Source organism: Mytilus edulis, chromosome 10 (assembly GCF_963676685.1).
Source record: "Mytilus edulis chromosome 10, xbMytEdul2.2, whole genome shotgun sequence".
Taxonomy (NCBI): Eukaryota; Metazoa; Mollusca; class Bivalvia; order Mytilida; family Mytilidae; genus Mytilus; species Mytilus edulis.
This window is the reverse complement of record NC_092353.1, coordinates 16,832,753-16,855,768: the sequence shown is the minus strand read 5'-3', so window position 1 is coordinate 16,855,768 and position 23,016 is coordinate 16,832,753. Positions and strand designations below refer to the sequence as shown.

General features: G+C 31.0%; 1 protein-coding gene across 1 annotated transcript; it reads left to right on the top strand.

Moving 5' to 3' along the window:
* The first annotated feature begins 4,776 nt into the window (after positions 1 to 4,776).
* LOC139492618 (matrilin-3-like) lies at positions 4,777 to 18,603 on the top strand. The gene is made up of 12 exons (XM_071280768.1): positions 4,777 to 4,881; positions 6,926 to 7,113; positions 8,012 to 8,563; positions 9,370 to 9,387; positions 10,164 to 10,202; positions 11,427 to 11,506; positions 13,110 to 13,181; positions 13,875 to 14,001; positions 15,628 to 15,716; positions 16,333 to 16,404; positions 17,432 to 17,573; positions 18,198 to 18,603. Exons 1-12 carry the CDS (start codon positions 4,868 to 4,870, stop codon positions 18,353 to 18,355), a joined length of 1,551 nt encoding a protein of 516 aa, XP_071136869.1. The 5' UTR covers positions 4,777 to 4,867; the 3' UTR covers positions 18,356 to 18,603.
* The last annotated feature ends 4,413 nt before the right edge of the window (positions 18,604 to 23,016 follow it).

The following is a 23,016-nucleotide window of genomic DNA, read 5'->3' as shown; positions in this document are numbered from 1 at the left end:
GTCCTAAGTCAGCAATCTTATGTACAGTGGTGTCGTTTGTTTATGTGGTTCATAAGTGTTTCTCGTTTCTCGTTTTTTATATAGATTAGACTGTTGGTTTTCCCGTTCGAATGGTTTTACACTAGTAGTTTTTGGGGCCCTTCAGAGCTTGCTGTTCGGTGTAAGCCAAGATTCCGTGTTGAAGACTGTACCTTGACCTATAATGGTTTACTTTTATAAATTGTGACTTGGATGGAGAGTTGTCTCATTGACACTTATACCATTTCTTCCATATCTAATAACTGGATTGATCGATATAGAATGTATGTGTGGTGTGAACTCAATCATTAGTGTTTCTGTTAAACCGTTGTACTTGTTTCTTTCTTCCAACTTGTAGATTTTGATCAACACTAGAGTATAATTCTTCTCCCTTTATAAATACATTTAATTTACTTGATAAGGATTATTTCAGAAGAAGACTATAACGGATCGCCGCAAGTAAATGCGCAATAAACGAATTCAAAGTAAAAGTTGGTTTTCTTAGACAATTTTTGTTCTAATACTTTGTGGACGTTTAGGGTAGAGAGCTACGTACTAGTTTAAAGTCATTACTTGTCATTGAATAAAAGGACCGAAATATTGTAAATATAAATGTAAACAGCCAAGAAGTATTCAATTCCATTATTACCTTTTTGGTTTTTTTTTACAAAATTAGAGTACAGTTTTATAATTGACAGCTAATAATTTGATGTGTATTCTTGTTTTTTTGTTTTTGGCATTAGTTGTATTAATCTTCACAATGTATAACAAAAAACATAGGAATAAAAATGTTATAGGTACTTACCTAACTAAAATACGGTTATGACCTTCAAAGTTTACTGAAATTTATAAAAGAAAAAAACGGATACACTTTGTGACAAATCTTTAAAAGTACATGTTTTTCTCTTCCTATAAATTTGCAAGTTAACGTAAAAAATAACATTATAGGATTAAACACATTTTTATAGAGGATATTGATATGTTAACCGGGCCGATTACCTCACAAACTAAATAACAGCCCGAAGGACTTTTATTCTATGTTTGTGAGTAAGAGCCCCAATTTACACATCAATAACCTCTAGAATAAATGTGTTTAATCCTTGTATTTTTCCAACCAAACATTCGCGAATTTAAATTTAAAAAATTTGTTTGATGCCTACTATGTTTACAATCAAAAGCACAACGTTTTCATTGGTATGAAGTTGTATTTTGGCATGACGTTAATTCCCAAAATCAATCGTAAAATTTCCCTGTATTTATACGAATTTAATTTTTCTACATTTTCAAAGCATTTATGCATTATTTCTTTTCTGTTACATAGTCATTAAATTAGAAACAACTGTTACATTTTTTTTTTTTTTTCAATCTCAATTTCCTGAAAATCTCCGGATCCCTGCATGTATGTATTGCTCTTAAATAAATCACAATGAAGGTTACGAAAGTAGTTTCGGAAATATGGTTTATCGAAGTGTTAACCAAGGAAAAAAATGAAATTGATCAATCCGTTTCAAGTATTTATAGATATACAAATCATATCAGAATTATGACTGTATATTCTGCTTTTTACGTCGGCCAATAGACATCTACAGCATAAAGATAATAAAAATTTCCCATATTTGTAAACACTCAAGTGTGCAAATGAGAAAAGTTGTATAAGGAAGATACTAAACAAAGAATTCCAAGTGGAGAACTTGTAGTCACTCTTACGTTTATTTTTTCAGACGCCATCACGAGCTGGTTTATGGTTTTTGGAATATATGTTTAATAGATGATAAAGGATATTTTTCTAATGTAATAATAGCAATTCCGTACCTTTTAATCGAATGTGAGCTATCGAATTAGACTAATGACCGGGTTTGTAATAACATGAGCAACACGACGGTACCACTTGAGGGGTAGTATCTGCCTACCTTACCCTTGAGTTCACCCCAGTATTTATTTTCTATGTTGTGTTTTGTTTGCTATCGTTTGTCTATTTGTCTTTCTTTTAGTAGCCATGGTGTTGTCTGTCTATTTACGATATATGAGTTTAAATGTCCCTTTGATATCTTTGGCCCCCCTTGTAAGATGTAAGATTAAGTTTTCTGTCAGACAATATTTCGCAAAATCCTATCTTTGTTAAGATGCTGCTATGTAATTATATTTGTAAAAATACGTCTGTAAATGTTCAAATTAGATTAAAAGTAAATTATCTGTATTGTTCAATGACAACTAGCATATACTTATAATAGGCAATACAAAAGCCTGATTATTAAGGACGAGGAAAGGGACTCTTAGTATAGATAAAAGCCATATATCAGATCAGATCACATATTATAGATGTTTAAAAAGTATTTTAAATCCCTAAGCCTAACTGTTAGCATTGATATTTCCATACGTTCATTGAGTGTCCAATGTAAACTTTGTTTCTTATCAATATGACCTTGTCATTAATCTTGGCCATTGAATGCATTACAAGGTTGTTATGTCACTTCAAGGTTAAATACGTAATGTATTACGTTAGACTTACTTTACAGTTGTTGTGTTTATTACGCATTGTTTTGTCAGCCAGGGTCAAATACAAGAATCAGGAAATATTTGGGAAAAGTTTTAAGACAAATGTATACAATTTCATTATCATATCAGATCATCATTTGGCTCGTTTTTTCACTTTGTTTCACTTTTGTTCAAAATGTCAGATCCGATTTGAAATTCATGTTGTATTAACATAATTATTTTTTATATTTTGGAAAAATTCATAAATTATGTATATATAAAAAAAGACATGTGGTTGAATTGCCGTTTAGACAACTACCTGACGTACCACATAAACAAAGAACAAGGATGAAATCAACTACACATCATAAAAACAGACTCGTCAATGAGTAAAAACACATACATATAGACAATAAAAGACCGTGATTAAAACAACATTGCACCATTCCAAACCCCAACCTTCCCCCATCATCTTCACCCGACTTGCTAAAAAAGAACCTGAATTAAGATTACAACCTTTATAGAATTAATACAGACGGAAAATCACGACCACCACTGCACTATACATCTTTGGCTTGGAACTGGAGCATTAAAACGTGGTGGGGTTATCTAGCTAAGAAATGTCATGAATTCAAATCAGAAGGTTAACTTGAGCGTTGAGTTTTCATTAGTGCAGTATAAACATGATCAATTTGTACTTGTGTTTCAATATTTGTATAGCCTATTCTTTGATATATCATTTGTCAGTGCATTAATAAACAGGGATGTTGAGATCTTACAAAAGAACACTTAGTTCAACTCTGCCAAGTGTGCTTGAGTCTATTCACTGTCAAGTTTATATCTTTTTGAATTCCTTTGTTATATTGAAATAGGATATTAATGCATTTTATATTGTATTGTATTGTTTTTGTTTAAAGAATAAAATCACAAAAACAATGAACTCCGAGGAAAATTCAAAGCGGAAAGATTCCAAGTAAATGACAAAATCAAAAGCTCAAACAGAACAAACGAATGGACAACAACTGTAATATACCTGACTTGGTACAGGTCCTTTGAAAATAGTGGATTAAACCTGGTTTTATAGCGTGTTTTTTAATTTATTTTGCTTATAAATTTATCCATATATTTGAATGGGAACTTGGTGTCGTTAATAGATCTTGGAATCTCGATAAACTTATTCACAGCTATGATTGCATTAGGAAAGATTTAGAAAGGAAGCTGAGATCTTACAAAAACGGTTTACATAAATATCGAACTCTCATGTTAATTTAAAAGGAACGGTTTTGTGCCTGTCTCAAGTATGGTTTCATGTGTATTTTTAAGTACGAGGTTAATGATAGCTCTATGATTGTATCCGTGCATTTTCTTCCCTATTTCCCCTTATATTGATAGATTACAGCCAGTAAACTTACACAGACACCTGTCAATTGTTATAAATTCTACGAATACCCCCCCCCCCCCCCCCCATTTTTTTCCCTTCCAAAAAACAAATGAACAGTAAAACCGATAACTCTCATCTGAATCTTCACACAAACTTTGAATAATATCAACTGAACTGATTTTGCCTTTTGGATAAAGATAATCTTCTTATTCCTCTATATAATTTTGGAAGAAATTGATGTATGATTTATACAATTTGATATATGTTTGTATATATAGTATCCCATACGTTGAAATAATAAATAACAGCCAAATAATATCGAGTACAACATATATATAAAAAAACTCATCATAGACACTTGGATTGAAATTTTGTATTTACCACAGACGCACGTTTCGTTTACAAAAGACTAATCAGTGCCACCTGAATGAAAAAAAAGACATGTTGACTTGTTGTTTTGTGATTGAATATTGATCTTTTGTGAATATATTGACGCAAACATACCTCTCTTTTCACACATTTTTAACGAATTCATTAATGTACATTTCAACGAATGGGATACTGTATATACAAACACATATCAAATTGTATAAATCAACTTCTTCCAAAATTATATACAGGAATAGGAGGCTTATCATTATTTAAAAGGCAAAATCAGTTCAGTTAATATTTATAAACAAACAAAGAAAATTGATTGAAATAGTTTTTTTTCAAACATGTGCCTTAGTCCAGGACAGATATACTGGAAACATTATACTTACCTATCAGGTAAATCGGAATTGTAACAACTTTATGTTACCATAGACTAATGATTCATATGATTGGTCAGAGATTCTTTATTTCATTTAGTAATTAAAAGTTGTACTGTATATCTTTTTAAAAATGTTATTATAATATAAATATTTCGACACGAAAACCAAAAGTAATTGATATACCGTTATCAGTGACCTTTGTTAGGTCAAGTACGTACACATTTGAAGGAAACACCAAACTATGAGGACACATATGTAAGTTCAACACAATTTTGATTCAATAATATTCCATATACCAAAGATTTGAATTTTGTATCCAAATTACTAGTATGTAAAGAATTCATGAATAATAAATTTCAAAACTGTAAAAAAGATTTAAAAGAGTAAACGGATACCATAGGGACGATAAATAATAAATAAATCTGACAATAACATTATAAAAAAAAAGAACTGAAAACTGCTGTCTAAATAGTAAACTAAGGTGATCTCAGATGCCCACAAAAGGGTAACAGATCTAACTCCGCGTGTGCCACTCGACGTGTTGCTTTCGATTTATGAAATAGTTGAGGTCTGTCTACCGTAGGTTAAACGATAGACATTTATAAGGTATGCCGTTAGTAAACCGTCGATATCGTTTCCTTTTCGTCTTGGTCATTCATCGGTATTTTGTTTTCTGCGTAGTGTTTTGAAACACTTTCTTTTCATAATTTTTTTATGTTTTAATTATTAAAGCTTAACATAAAAATAAGAAGTTGTGTGATTGCCAATGAGATAACTATCCATTAGAGACAGAATGGACTAGACGTTAGATTACCTACTGGTAACCGAATGGCCTTCAATAATAAGCAAACTCCATATCGCATATTCAGCTGGTCCTTTCAAAAATCTTTTCACTTGTTTTCTTTTAACTCTATTTTATTTTCCCAGTCTTTTACATAGCATTAACGTTTTTAGATTTTTTGGCACAAAATCTTCAATAAATAAGTTTTAAATAATAAGAAATGCTGGTTATTGATAAGCAACTATTGAAAGAGAGAAAGTTTTAAACTAACTTTTACCCCAGTTCTATTGTTATACTTCATAGTTTCTATTTATTAAACAAGTTTAAATTGAATAGATCTATTGTTATGAATAACAAAATGATATCGACCACAGGGTATGATTAGCGAGTTTTTTTAGAACCCCTGCTTTGTACATTACGAAAATAAGCTCATTGTTATTCATATAACAATAAAAATGAAGTTTGTTTTAAATAGCATGAACATAAGAAATTACTGCAAGTTAATTTCTATATGTCCCTATTTTAAAGCATTATTTTTAAACCAAAATGGGGATTCTTTTTCCAGGACAATCCCCAAGATTACTCCCAAAAGGGAGTTCTTAAATATTCAATCTGTGTTTTTGAATGTTAAGTGTGTCCGATCGTCGAGTTATTAATCCAGACACACCTTCCCCTCAGTTTGTCCGAATATAATCTTTATCTTTAGAAGAGGGGGACGGGGTTTTTATTTTATAAAAACCGTTACATATAAAATACTTCATTTAACTGATACATGTAGGTACTTTGCGCTATAATATTGCCTTCATCTTTAGTCTCTTCTACCAAATCCAACGCTTAACTAAAACTGTCGTCCGTCATAAGCCAGTCAGTATTTACATCTGCATACAAGGAGCATGATGTCTTTTTTGTGATAAGAATGCACCAAATGGTCAACCTTTACCTGCTGGTCCATATTATAAAATATATTTAACGGTAATTTGCAAAAATCTACTCACTTGTTAAAGTTTGAATGAATATAAACCAAAGTATATGGTTTCTAATGGGGTTTCATGAAACAAAAACAAAAACTTCATATGAATCATGGTTTGATATTGTCCATTTATATGATATCCGTTCTTTTTCGTTTAATAATGAATGTTAACAAATATGGGGTTTAGCATCCGATGTAAGCTAGTTATACACTTCGGGATATTACTTAAATAATTTAAATCAAAGTTTAATCCTTTACACTATGCACAATTCTGGAATATTGTATAGGTTAGCATAGATATTTTAATACAAATTTTACTTCAAAATAGAACAGGGACTCAGATTATAATCGATGTATTGAGGAATTCAGAGAGTGAGTGAACAAAAATATGTGACGCTGCAAAAATTAAAGGCTCATTCCTCCCCTTCAATCAAATGTGGCAATCGTTTGATACTGAAATCACCTAAGTATTTTCCTAACATCCAAAACTATAAATTCTTCAAACTTCAACACTAGCAGTTTTCTCAAATCTTGTATACCAATTTCAGAATAGTTCTGTCAGTACTGCTGTCAGGTGTGCTGTCAGTGTCAGTCGTCAGATTTTCCACGGTGTCGACTCATAACATTACAAATACTCATAACAGTTCAAATCATATCCATAATAGTACGTCTGCAATTACGAACAATTATCCGAATATTAAACTTCACAACAGAACAACTGTTCATCAGAGACATGGTAAGATATTTATTTTATTTTTTAATCCTTTTTTAAGATTATACACGGAATCTTAGTGTCACTGAGTTTGTTATACTTGAAGTTACATGTTGGATCTTACGGGCAGTGAACTTTTACCCTTATCTGAGCACAGCGGTAATCAATGTTCCGCAAATCTCTCTTATATATTCCAAAACAAACTGGGAAAATACAACAACAAAAATTGACCATCAAAGACTGAACATTCAGTATACTTTATCAAAATGACATGTGTTACTTTGCTACCACGTAGGTGCATATGATAATAATTAAGATTAACCGTGATAACCCTTATGTAGCTCAATATACATTATTATTGATTTGGTAACGCATTTAAGTGAATTGTTAAGCGGCAAATGTAAATATGTAAATTTCTGGAGAAAAAAAGGGTCTTATGAAAAAGGGTCTTATAAAATGTATAACCCATTGAACCAAAACAAAGTCAAAAATAAAGAAAGTTTCTAAAATATGAAAATAAGTTGATGTGGTATGGTTGCCAATGAGACAACCATCCACCTGGCACCAAAAAAAAATTCTATTTTGGAGACTTAATACCAAACCGCTGAGAAAGTGATATAACAGATTCTTATCTAGAGAAAATACATAATCAATCAAGCCGAAGCTATATGTGTAACACGTAGTTTATAAAAAAAAAGCAGCAAGCAATACTCTAAAAGTAATAAAAAACTTGTGCGATTTGTTTTGTAAACTTTTTATTCAAAATTGAAAGCTACAAAAAAGAGATTCTAACAAAGAAGTAACTGCAATCAAAGCAAAACACAATTGAAGCAATCAAAGCTAAAACAAAATGTGTTAAAACAATCGCATGATTTTAAGCATATTTTCGAATATTCGATGTCCAATTTTCATCGTGTTTCAGGTTGTGTAAATGATCCGGCCGATATTGTTTTTCTTGTTGATCGGAGTGGGAGTGTGAAAATACAAAACTTCCGCCGTGGGCTTAATTTCATAAAAGATTTTGCTAAACATTACACTATTGGACACAATAATGTGCAAATAGGAGTTGTTACATTTGCTAATACAGTGAGAAAAGAAATCGGCCTGAACCAGTATAGTAATAGACAGGCATTAAATACAGCAATGGATAGAATACAATATGATGATGTTCATGGAACGCATACTTCAACTGCATTACAGTATATTCTAGATCATAGTTTTAACAATAAGTCTGGAGAGAGACCGAATGTACCGAACTTTTTAATTGTAATTACGGATGGTCGTGCGGGGCCATTAGAATTCCGTCCTAATAAAGAAGCAGCACAACTACATCAAACTAACATAGAAACATTCTCCATCGGTATCGGTAATATGAACCCGAGTGAATTGAGACTGATTGGCACGGACGACAAACATGTTTACACAGTGAAAGATCATCTGGATTTACATATACCGTTACGTCATATACGCTGTGGTAAGTATCGCTTATTTTTAAACATCCATGTCATATACAATACAATTGTTTGATATATATATATCATGTCAGAGCCTTTTATTGTCGACTTTCTGGTTGTTCTCATTGTTGAAGGCCGTACTGTTGCATGTAAATACTTACATCCATTTCAGTTAAGTGAACTTTTTAAGAATACAAAACTTGATTGTAGACCGCCATGTTTTTTATATAACATTTAGTACTTTAAACATGTATGCTACGATATTTTTTTAGTATTATTTCACCATTATGTAGCCAAGAATTTTACTTCAAAGAAAAGTTCGTTGAAAGATTCAACTCACATTGAGTTTGAAAGAGCTGTCAATGTTTATGCTACTGCTTTCTTTAATTGTTTTTGTTGTTCAGACATTTTTGAGATTTTACTTTTTTCGAAATATACTTCATACTCTTTATATAGAAATGGCTTATGCGCAACCCGTTTCACATGTTGAATAAAATCGAAAAACCAAATCAATTGACGAACTTTGAACTCATAATAGTTGCTGATTGGTTCAAAACTAAAGTATTCTAGTATTTAACTTTTCCATTAAATTAATATATATCGTTTTATAAAATATAATTTCGTATCAACATTAAATTGGCAGATTGTTCTTAGAATCTCATTCCGATGTGTCAACTTTTCTGTCGTTTTAGTAGTCGTCGAAAAGTTTCTGAATGTACAATATGTCTGTCTAACGCTTACTTACCTTTTAATCTTGTGTGGTGATTGTTGTTGATGATACATTAAATATTATTACCGTGTTTTTTTTTGTTTCTTATTAATTAAGAGCCATTCAAGACATTACGTGAGTACTAAGTATTTCATTTCATTTTTTATATGTTTTTAATTGATTTTTTTCAAGGCTTTGAACAATAATATATTTTCAATTGCACATCTCGCAAAATGTTTAAACCATTAAATAAAGGCAACAGTAGTATATCGCTGTTAGAAATTCATAAATCGATTGAGAAAAAAACAAATCCGGGTTACACATTAAAACTGAGGGAAACACATGAAATATAAGAGGAGAACTACGACACAACAGAAACACAACATTAAAATGTAACTCACACAGAAACGAACTATAATATAACAATGGCCAATGTTTTGACTTGGTACAGGACATTGTAATAAACAAAATAGTGGGTTGAACCTGGTTTTGTGGCATGCCAAACCTCCCGCTTTTATGGTAATGTTCAATATAACATTACAATGACAACATTACATGATAGGACTACAATACAAATAAATGGGAGAACATATAGGACAGAGAAACACACGAATGAAAAAGCCATTACTTTTGATGGCTCTTTATTTACCCAACACAGTCGTCAATGACTCGTTTTCCGTATATGCTCTTATATTGTCGTAATATTTGTCCATTTTAGTCACATTTCAATACTAAATATTATCATTATCTGACTAACAAACAACAGTAAACATTTGACTAAGGTGCTTGGAAGGCTTAAAACTATTCGTAGATATGAATTGAGTGATTATTTATTAGATCCTTGAAAAGATAGCACAATCATATAGGATTTTTCTCTGAATTATGCAAGAAATGTACCTCTTTGTTTTTAGCCCCAACAATTTCAACAACACCAAGAACGACCTCACCAAGTAAGTATGATTTTACATATCAATGTAAATAGACATTTTTGTATCTAATTTTTATTACCAATATATACTTTTTTGTACAGTTTTGTTACAAAATCAATAGGAATCTTTAAAAATGTGGATTAATTTAAGAGTTTTCTTTAAATGCTTTTTATTTGAGGTAAAATACATTGAAACGTTTAAACCCGCTGCATTGTTTGCAGCTGACCTAAGTCAGGATCCTGCTGTTCAGTGGGTGTCGTTTGTTGAGGTGGTTCTCTTTTTTTTTGTATAGATTAGACCGTTGGTTTTCCTGATTTAATGGTTTTACACTCGTCATTTTTGGGGTCCTTTATAGCTTGCTGTTCGGTGTGAGCCAATGCTCCGTGTTGAAGACCGTAGTTTGGCCTATAATCGTTTACTTTTACAAATTGTTACTAAGATGGATAATTGTTTCATTGGCACTCATACCACATCTTCTTATATATAATTAATATATTGTCTGTATCCATGAGATTTTGAAACTATATTCATATTTCCTGAAGTTGTAACAATTTGCACCAACGTGTATTCAGAACGAAAATGAGTGAAAGTATACGTCTTCATCTAAAATGATACACGAATCTTTTTCCTACCTACACTTTGACATAGGAGAGGGTGTTATTCGTATATACCAATATAGGGCATACTTATGCCCAGTTTATGTAATTTCAGCATATTATTTGGGTGACAAAGTTAAAAATAATGTGAATCATTTTTTTTTAAAATACAAAAAATTTAAATTGTAAAGGTATGGTCGTTTGGGAAGTATTGTTAAAAATGGCCTTGATGTGATATCTATTCTCTCGATGTTTAGATATATATTTGTATTTTTGTCGCATAAACAGCGGGATAGTCTTACATGACAAAATACACTTCAGTGGTTGCTGACATTAAGCTCGTTTTTACTGATTTGTTTTTTTTTTATGGCTGGTGAAATATCACTGTTCTTAAGAATCAGTCGCACGTTATTCAACAGCCTCAACTGATCAATTTCAACATGATTCCTAGCGTATCGAAAAACAAATTAAAAAGATCAAAATATAGTTGCTGGATACTTTCCTTTGTATGCATAATTGACATTTTCTGTGAGAATAATCTTAGTACCATGAACACTATGCTGTTTATCTAATGCGTTAATTTGTTGCCATTTAAACTATAAGCAGTCTTGATAATACAACTATAATGTCATTATTTCCGAATTCAAAGGTTTAAAACAATGTATGGGTTGTAAACGAATAGCAGAACCTCATGACTGTAAAGAAATTATCACTTGTGCTGAACACGAGGTATATTGTATACGATTATGATTATAAAATTGATAATGGAAATGGGGAATTGTGTCAAAGAGACAACAACCCGGCAGTAGCTAAAAGGGGAGGAAAATTCTGAGATGCTCCAAAACGACAAATAGACGAAGAAAGCAAACAATTCCATAACCACCGTCCCCTAGATACCTTATTGCTTTACTTCTCAGTAAAATTTATTCTCACAAAGTTCTTGAAAATTGAAAAAAATAAACAAAAGCATTAAGCTTAGCTGCATTATAAAAACCATATACAGTTGTATGTTACTAATTATCGATGCTGTTTTACAGTATTTTCAAGGAATTGTTCATACCATTGATATCTGTTTATTGTCTGTTTACATTGAAATGATATAAAACAGGACCAATTTTATACACAAAATATTCATTTCGACCGTTAAATGATACTTAAGTCAAAACTATATGAACACCATGAATCTTAAACAACCTTTACGGAGCGGACCAAGCCAAAAAATAACAAATGTGAAAAATTCCTTAGTACCTTGTCTGAATCTTATATTGAAATAATTTTATTTTTCTAACCCATTCTAAAATCAATTTGACAATTTTTTCAATTTTCAAAAAAATATTTAAAAGATAACAGGAAAGCCGAATATCATGTTCTGGTTAATGATTGTCATGTTTTAAAGCCAAAGCTCACTCAATATATACGAGGAGATATGATGTAATATGATTTCCAATTAGACAACTACTAAACCAGAATATGGATGTAAACAAATGAATTCGTATATTGTCTCCAACAATGAGTAAAACCCTGATAGTCATTTATAAAATATTTTATTATTTGATTGTATTGGAGCATATCTATATGGTTTATAAAATATATACGTTATCTTTGTAAAAAGAAAATAACAAACATATCGATCTTCGAAAAAATCAAAACAGAAAATTCTTCATCAAATGGCCAAATCAGAATCTCAAACGTCTCAAACAAATGGATGACAACTGTCATATTCCTGGCGTGGTACAGGTAGTTCCTTATGTCGAAAATGGTAGATAAAACCTGGTTTTATAACTAACTAAGCTTTTCACTTGTATTGCAGTTGCATTAAATTAGTTTACTGTATAAGATGTGCTTTTCGACAATCAACGTTTTTGAAGTCATGCCCGAGTCCCAAACTTGGGGAAAAACTGACACTTATATGAACCCTAAAGAGGCTATGAACCAAAAATAAGACAAAAAATGTCGACAAATCCGGATAAAGAATCTGAACTTGGATTTGATGAAATATTAATGAGATTTTTTTATAATATATATAAGCTAGATTATTAGTATGGAATTTCATAAAAAAAAAAAAAAAAAAAAACAGTTTAAGTGACTTTGTTTGTCAATAATTCTACCTTCTAGGTATACACTCAAATAAATATAAAATAGAACACTCAAATGAATATGAAATAGATTCCACAAATGAAGAGAAATAGATCTTTTTGAAATAACGTGTGGGTATGGAGAAAGTTAATACTTGTTTGTGGTATGTTTCGAAATGTCATTATTCATAAGATTTTGTTTCATAGACAGACAATCTGAATAATTGACTTTATATTGTGTTTTTTTTTCAATTTAGCAATGTTCTGCAGATTTTTATATAACACCACAAGGGCATGCTTTCTATGATCTTGGATGCCGATCAAATCGGGTAAGTTACATGTAGATCCTTAACACTCCATCGTAATTATTGAATAATCACAGAACTAAGACCTGAAATAAAAGTACAATGTTAATTTCGTGCATTGACCTGCTCAATAGCTTTTATCTATCTATACAAAACAACAAGGCTTTAATTTTTCTCAGTTGACATGTTTCGTATTTTTCATATCGTACCCTTTTGCTGCTCACTACACATCAATGTGTTTTTTTTTCTAATTGTTGAAGGCTAAACGGTTGCCTGTAATTGCTTACATCCACCTCATTAATATTTGTATTATTGACAATCATATTATATCCCCCTTTTTTTATCAAATTTAAAAAGATGCTGAAAAGTAAACAATTTTTTTTTAGGAGTACAGGTTTTACAAAAAGAAAATATCTGAAAAATAACTCAAATTTCGTAAGAATTTCAACGACCAACATTGGCAAATGAATTCGAAAATATAGATATTTAACTCTTAGGCAAAACCAGACAGTTAAAGCGACTTTTTATTAAGTTATCATGAAAGGGATTCCAAGTTCTACGTATATGATATTAAAATGTTCAAAACCCTATATATATTGTCTGCTACAAGTCAAATTTTCTGCTTGACAGTTTATAATGATAATTCTTCATACCATTGATCTCTTTTTCTAGCACTACTATTCACCTTTCTTATATTACTTTTCCTTCAATTCACAGGTTTGCGATGCTATATCGAAATTCGGTAAGAGAGATATAACAAATAAACGCCAAGACCAAAATTTATATATTTGTCAGGAATGTTGTGACACCGAGCATTGTAATCTGTATGGTTGTGCAGATAAAGGTATTTTACTTTCTAGACCTAAATATAACAAACAGGTTTTCGAAAAAAGAAGTTTTTGCAAGAACACAAAATTGTTCTTACAAAGTATCAAATTTTGAACATCAAATTTTAATCCTAAAATCTATATTTAATTTTAGGATAAAGTAAAAATACTTCACCAAATAAGACGTGTACAGACTTTAAACATACATTTTCAATTACTCTTCAAACATTTGTTGACTACTACAATTTCTACAATTGTTGCAGCTCGCTTCGATTAAGATCAAATAAACATTATAAACTTAAACTTTAGTTAACAAAAACTTCACAACTAATAATACTATTTCTATCCTTAATTAACACATTCACTGGATTGATATTGGGACTGTCCATCAACTTGTTGATCAACTTATCATAGATACTAGAATAAAGGAGATAGAGTAATATATTTGAAGGGTAGTATGGATCGAGTCTTGTGTTCACCGTTTTTATGTGATTGATATTTTACTGACACTTAGGAAGCTCAACCCACTTCCTGGTTCATTCAGTCTGATAGCAGCTTTAAATAGTCGTCCTCACTTTATTTAGTTCTTTAATTTTTGAAATGAATACTAGTTTGATTGTTATTTAAAAGACGATTCTTTAAAAGAACCAAACAAATAATGTAAAGGGGATTAAATTATATTCAATTTTACTTTTATATAGAACAATAGCAATGCATCATGTTTTCTATATTTTGATAGAGTTCATTTATTAATTCACCTTGTCGATGAAAACAGCAGGTGTCTATACTATTTCAAAATTTCTACTTTAAACAAAGGGATTCTTTGTATTATATGTCAGGCGTAAATCTAAAGAAATTTCTTTGTTTGGCAATTCAAATTTGATCAAAATAAAAACCAAATATTTGTAATATGCAGTTTTAATGTAAATTCATTAAAAAAGAAATATTGTTTTCTGTCAATAGAAAAACATACTATACAATACAAATATAAAGCTGAGCTTTTTACCATGGAGGAAGTATCTGCATTAGCAATTAGTTGTAATATAAACTTCAATCAACAGTTTCTGTATCAGGAAGTCATAGCTTTTTAGATGTTATTCATGGTAAAACTTAGGCAGAATATTTGCATGCTATGGAACCAGTTTTAGGTCGGATTTACTGTACGTTCAATACGTTAAAATTAATACGAACTGTTTAAAGAGGAAATTCAAAACTAATATATTTCAATTCTAATACATATCAAACAATTAAGTGTACAGCTGTCCTTTAGATAAAGTTAATTTGTAACAAAATCAAAAATAAATAGGTCAAAAATACATCACAACTTGAAAATGCGCTGTCAAAATAGGAACGAACACTCCATTTCTTAATGGAATAATAGAAATTGGAAATTCAAATGTAAACATAATGCTGGCTCTTTGACTTTCTAATGCAATAACTCAAAAGTTTAATGGTAAAAATATATCACGTATCACAAAAATACTAGAAATTACAACAAACATTATATACCATCAACACCCGGTTTCATCTTACAAAAAAAAAGTGTGTAAAAACTAACACTAACACCAACGAACGTGTTTTTGAATATTAGTACTGCAGCTCAAGGAAATAAATCATTTCAAGTTGAATTCTGTTTCTTGTAGCTATGCTGAACAGGACACTGTGTTACAACTGCGTAGACGTAGCACATCCAGGCGACTGTGATGTCATAAGTGTATGTGATACCGATAAGGTAAAGACAAATTCAGATATAGGCTCCGAATCATTACAACGGCTTTCAAAATATCCATGACACGACAAAGGTTAATTTTTAGTATCAATTGTAAAAATATGCATATGAAATGAAACTTGATTTATTTTGTTAAATATTTTGAAATTTAAAGAAAAAACATTTTTGACAACTCATTAGTCAACAATTTGAAGGTAAAGGATAAATATTCATTAAATAGACAAAAGAACATGTGGTATGAGTTCCAATGAGACAACTCGTTTTCCAAGTCCTAATTAGTAAAGGCACGGCGTTCAAAACGGTCTTGAATAACGTCGAACAAGAATTATTTTGTTAAATATTTTGAAACTTATAATCAATATTTTTAATAATTTATTAGTCAACAATTAATAGCTAAAGGATAACTATTTATTAAATAGACATAAGAACTAATGGTATGAGTTCCAATGAGACAACTTGTTTTCCAAGTCACAATTTGTAAAAGAACGGCGTTCAACACGGAGCCTTGACTCACGTCGAACAGAAGCTATAAAGGGTTCCAAATATGTAAAACCATCCGAACTAGAAAACGACAAATTAAGCGAAATCAATGTTTTAACAATAACTTTTTTATTTATAGAAATGTTTTGCAAGACACTTCATAACTGATATGTTTGAAGAAAGATGGAGGCTTGGGTGCGAAGAAAAACAGGTGAAAAAAATAAACAGGACCAATATTACTGCACCAGATGCGCGTTTCGACTATAAATGTCTCTTCATTGATTCTCGAGGTCAATTATTTGAAAGTTCAAATCTAGATTAATGTTTAACTTTGACCACATCACAAAGGAACAAAGTATAATAGCCAAATCCAGACAATACTGTCTGTCGTGAATCTCTCACATTTGAATGACATGCTTGAAAATTTAATGTGCTTTTGTTAAATGTTTTAAGTTTTATTCAAATTTTGATTAACAGATGAGTACTCAATTGTTGTCTTTGTCAGTTAGTATGTTAGGCTAGGCTTTGGGTAAATGTCAAAAGTTTACAGAACTGTATGATTAGAAAAATATATTTGCGACATTTATTTATTTCGTCTTTTAGTTTTGATGGAATGATTTTTAATTATGTTTACAAAATTATTGTACAATGTTTGGTAAATGAGCGTCTTAAAGATTTCATTTTTTTTTTTAATTTTTATAATAAAAAGTTTTAAAGGAACAAAGACAAAGGGCAGAACAAAGTGTTAATCATAACTTAGTGTTGCATAAATTTGTGTGTACAAGAATCTTGTTTTGTAAGTTTTGGTATACTTGAAAGAGAACATCTTTTGGTGGATAGAAAATTTCAAAGAGTATAATTTGTTTACTTGTAGCAATTGATGCATGTATGTTAGAAAATTGAAACCAAATTCATTAAAATATATTACATCTTTTGTCATCCTAAGATATGTGTTCGATGTACTTTTCGATCGTTTTTTTATGCGAATGGAAATGATTGGATATGATGTATCAATTTCAGATATATATTATCTTTGATCCTTGAGGCCAAAATGTTTGAAAGTCCGAATACTAACCAGCACAACAAAAAAACAATTAAACAGTTGTGTGGCTTTTGTTTTTTAGTACGGGGGCAACAAAAAATGTACTCTAGAGCTCAAAACGAACGTAAATAATAGACTCAAACATTACATCGACTTGTGTAAAGGAAAGTTAATCATTGAATATTATTTTTTTCAGAAATGTACTGATATCGCTAAATATTCCATGTATGCAGGTCACCCAAAAACCAAGAAACAAGTGATAGGTGGCTCTGATGGGTTCGACTTGTGTTACTATTGTTGTGACAATAACTTCTGTAATAAAAAAGACTGTGAAAAAGGTAGGCAGGCGGTTTTAAGGACGAACAGGATTTCTCAAAGTTTGATTCATTTTTTAATAGATCAACACATTTTTTTTAATTTTTATAAAAAAAAAAGAAGTTGTGATATGATTGCCAATGAAACAACTCTCCACAAGAGACCAACATGACACAGACATTAACAACTATAGGTCACCGTACGGCCTTCAACAATGAGCAAAGCCCATACCGCATAGTCATGTTTGCTGTAGGATTTTAAATCAATTATCAAAGGGTTTGGCGTTTGTTCACTTGTTCATTATTATTATTTGAAGCATACACCTTATAAAGGTAATGAGGTTGTAGCTTGGCCCCAAAACATTTTACTTCCTAATTTAAATTATTGACATGATTCAAACTAACTCTACATCTCGCAGTTTTTAACATGCATTACAAAATCTTCTTACAACAGTAATTGCTATATCCCTGTTTCCAATTTTTAATGTTTTGTAAACGCGACTTTTTTTTTCTTCAGAAAACCCATATAATCTGGTATATACCTATTTTCAAAAACGGATTCTCTTTTTGCCTGTGTTATTTTTTTCTATTTTTTTCTGTATTTCAGAGCATGAGAAGGCAAATATAAAACATTATTTAACATTTTAGGGCTTTCATCATCTACACAACCATTGCTTTCTTCCATGACAACTTCTGCATATAACAAACACATAGAACATTCTACATCAGTAAGTTATGCTAAAGCTGATGACAGTACAACGACGGCTATAGGTATAAAGAACGGCATAACATCCAGCATTACATAGCAAGACGATTTCTTTAAATTTAGTAACTTACAGTGGAAACAAAAGGTTTACAAAGTATCAAAATTCAACTGAAATCAACGATTACAGAAGGATTTAATTTGCTACTAGTAATCATTATTTTAAGACGACTGTTACTTTGCTATTTCCTCAATCTGTATGTCATTATTGAAATATTTTGTATTGTTCTGCTGTAGTAGAATATTTTATGAGATATAATGTTCGCAACTTCTATGCAATATAGCACTCTTTACATGCAGTTTCTGTACTGTTTTTTTTTTTTTTTTTGTTGTAAATTACAGTAATTTTCGAACACATTTATTTGCTGAATACCTTATAATAATTGCTGTTTATAACATAGTGGGTAGACAATACTGTCAAATTCGAATAAAAAGGTCTAATTTTAGTGGATAATACACAACATTCATCGAAATGGCTTCAAAGTTGTTGTTAAACTGTCTATTCTAGAGATAGCGTGAACCAAATGGGAATACTAACAAAATTCCAAAGATCTTTTAGAGTACATACATTCTAAGACATTTTCATATTGCAATACTATTAAAACATTTGACTTGTCTGCACTTTAAACTAGTATTCCCTATTCCAAACTAAAAGACGAATTCAAATAGTTGGGATTGTTTTTCTTTTCATAAAAAAGAATGGCCAACGTAGATACAAGTATATTGTCGTAGGAAGGGATAAATCCTTCTTTGTAAAAACTCATTCTTATTCAAACAAACAATTCTCTGAAACTGAAATTATCAAGATGCTTGATTTCTTGATTGACAACATAGTTGATACCTATGAAGTACATGTTATCAACAAACTATCGGCATTCCCATGAAAATAAATTGTGCCCATCTGCGTGCAGACTTGTTCGCTTATTCTTAAGTGAGTTATTTAATAAAGGAACTTCTTAGAAAGAAAGAAAATAAGTAGCGATATCCTTTAATTTCTTTACCGCTATATAGATTATGAAAAATTGGGAACTATGTTGAATATATCTATTCCATTAAACAACAAGAGATATAGACAGATATTTGATTTGATTTTAAACATATTTTATTCATTAAGATATGAAAAGGATTGAGCAACAGGCACAGCCTATAAAAGCTCTATCCATATTACATAGCCGGCCGTGCAAGGAATGTATAGGCAGTTAAGGTCGTTAAAAACTTCCATTTGTTGTCATATTACATGTACATGGTGTAATTCAATTATAACAACTGTTTTTAAAATAATGCAATATAGTGGAACATGCATACTACTCATGAGCACACACGAGCAAATATATGTTTACAGTGTTACTTACTAAATGCAAAGTATAAAAAAAACCAGACAGAAACAGTAAAGCCTGACTAATATCTTAACTTACATCTCGAAATTAACAATGAATGTCGGTTGATAACTAATGTTTACGACAGAAGAAATGATTTCAGCTTCCAAATTATAAACTTTCCATTTCTATGTAGCACCATTCAAGCAGCGCCTGCATACTGATTAATCTCCCAATTGATACGATATTCCCCGGCTTGTATTTTCTATTATGATTTTTTTTGATAGAGGGTTGTTGCTCAAAAGGAAGCTATTAAGCCAAGAGTTTGAAATGGTGCAGTTAAAATTATACCTTCGTACATATTACGGACGCCATCAACAGTTGGTTGACCGTTATGGAATATCCGTGTTCTCAAATGATTTCAGATATGTTCAAAAGACCACAATACCATTCCCTTTTCACAAATGCAATCTACCAGATAAGAATATTTACCGGGTTTTAAATAACAGTAACAACACGAAGGTAGCCATATGTAGATCAGGATCTGCTTAGCCTTCTGGAGCACCTGAGATCACTCAATGCTTTTGGTAGGGTCCGTGTTGCTAAGTATTTATTTTCTATGTTGTGTCTAGAGTACTAATGTTTGTCTGTTTGACATGTTCTTTTTACGCCATATCGTTGTCACTTTATGTTCGATCTATGAAGTTGAATGTCCCTCAGGTATCTTTCACCCGTTTAAGGCACTTGTCGTCCCTTGTCTGTTTTTCGTAATTTTTCCCAAAATGTCTTCTCTGAAACTGAGGGGCACATGTAACTCAGCTTGGCCATAATGATTATTGATGTATCTAGTATAATTAATTGTGTTTGATTATGCTATTTACCGACAAATATGGGTGATATGGCTTAAACTTAAAGAAAGGGGTATATTGCAGGTTTTGTTTATATTTTTTAAACAACTATAAATAGAGAAATATGACAAGGACAAAACTATTCAGATTGTTACGTTCTACAAAATGGGAAAGCAGAAATGTTCGTGGGGGATTTGATTTCGTTTATTTCGTGGATAAGAATTATCCACGAAATCAAAACCCCAACGAAAATTTAACTATTGATTTACATTATTTTACAAATTGACCAAATCTTATTAACATTATTTTAACGATGAACATAGATGCAATGAAATAAATAGGTTAATTGATTAGACAACGAAGTCAGATGATTATCATAATCTTTTGTTTGTACAGTACTTAATAATGATCAAGAAATTTCAATTAATAGTCATTTGGCAGTCTATTGGTCTGTAATGCCCTCAAGTTGCAATACATTGATTACACAATCATTGTCCCTAGATAAAACATCAAAGGTGTGTAAAGGCAAAATTGCGTGTGCATGTTACAATACTTGATTAGTGCTCACAGTTACTATGAAATGCAATTATTCATTTTTCCCGACAGCGAAAGTTAAGATCAGTTTTATTGAGTATTGAGAATTATAAAGTGACATTTATTTTCTTAACTTAAAAACCACGAAAATAAATTCGCACGAACTTACTTTTGGATACAAAACCACGAAATAATTTTAACCCCACTAAAAGTTTATGTTTATACAGTATTATCTCTTTACGTCTGAACTGTCCGAAGACTTCATACAGGATTTATTGCACCTAAATAACAATTTTTATCAGTTTTGCCTATTATCTTGAAAACTTTCAAAGATAAATAGAAACTTTAAATAGACGTGTTAGGAAAGTCGATACTACTGTTGGTGCTCGTGTTGGATGGAAGATAAATACAATAAGATTTGGGGGGTCATCTCCAAAATTATAAATACTCTATTTTTTATTACCTGTATGGCCACTGAAATACGTTATTTATAGTGTGCAATACATGAACGATCGGGCATTGTTAAGAACCAAAATTAATTTTCAAATGTCATAATTAAAATAAATTACGTGGTACATTTGTAAATTAAAGATACACATGAAAAAGAGGGGATGTTTTTGTTTTATTCTCAGAATCAACAAAATTCCTTCAAAAAAAATTTGATAAGGGTTTTGGCCCGCTTGATCTCTCAATGGAAGCAAACTACTAGTATCGTTTTGCTTCATTCTGGTACGATTTAAAAAAATAATAAAAAAAAAAAAAAATATTTTGGAAAACACAAATCCCCTTTTCACAATATGAACGCTCGATGATTTATTTTATAATGCAAATTTGGGATTTTGTTGTTCACTTGCCTAATAACTTTTAGCATTGTATGATTGGGTAGCATTTGCATTGTTTAATGTCTCCCGAAAAGTCCACCAAACAATTCAACTGTTTGTTTTAGTTCGTTCCTTTGCTGTTCCCATAAGGTCACAAACGACTCTGACTGTCTCTGGACGTCTTATTGCGTCAAATAATTCCAACTGTGACCTTGACCTTTGTCTTCAAAAATTAATAGGATTCTAGATTTTCATAAGGACTAAAAACGAATCAAGTACGGTCAAATTCCTAGAACGTTGTTAAATATAGAGTGTCAACAAGTGTGTTACGGACGGAAAGGCGGACCGAGGGTAAAGAAACCCTCGAATTTTGTAGGAGAGAGAATAAACTTGAACCCATTGGAATCGGAAATGCAGACAGATGTTATTTTACACGAAGACAATGGGGTTCAAATCGTCAAATGTCAACTAAAGCAAAGTTTGTTTGTATCGTTCTTTAAATGTCGTTTAAACTATTTGTTTCTAAAATCAGAATTATCAGAAAAGCTTATAACGATCTTTCCAGAGACGTATGCTTATGATATAGAATCAAAAATCGTGGACACCTTTTTATAGTCTTATAACAGACGAGAAGTGTGTGTCTGTGTGTGTGTGTGGGGGGGGGTATTTATTTTTGTGTTTATTTGTTTTGTGTTGTACTTATTTTTATTTGCTGTATACTACCAGTGTGCGCGTTCAAAATCTAACTTCAATTACTGAATAAGAGGCTGATGGTGTGTGACCGGTTCATACATAATATTGCGGGGTTAAATATGTTCGTAAGAGCTCTTGACGAAACCCTTTTCTAACATCGGACAGTCGTGTAATTGTAACAGTAATTCATAAGTACATACTATGCAAATCGATTGAAAATGGCATGACTCATTATATCGGCAGGAATCGTTAAAAGAAATAACATAAAGACAATAGACACAAAGTACCAATATCAAAGTACTTGCAGTTACTGAAAGTAAAAGTATTAATAAAATAACAAAGGCTTACAAGATGTTAAAACAAGATAAATTATTCACAAAACTAATATTAATTTGTCTAAAAATGTATTTATTGAATCTTTTCTGGTTCTTAAACAAATAATTTGATCTTTTCCTGCGTACTCTAATAAATACAATTGTTACAGATTTGTCT

Coding starts and splice junctions, on each gene's coding strand:
- LOC139492618 (XM_071280768.1), top strand. Junction 13,182..13,874: donor TTGGATGCCGATCAAATCGG/GTAAGTTACATG, acceptor TTCAATTCACAG/GTTTGCGATGCTATATCGAA. Junction 15,717..16,332: donor GTGTATGTGATACCGATAAG/GTAAAGACAAAT, acceptor TTTTATTTATAG/AAATGTTTTGCAAGACACTT.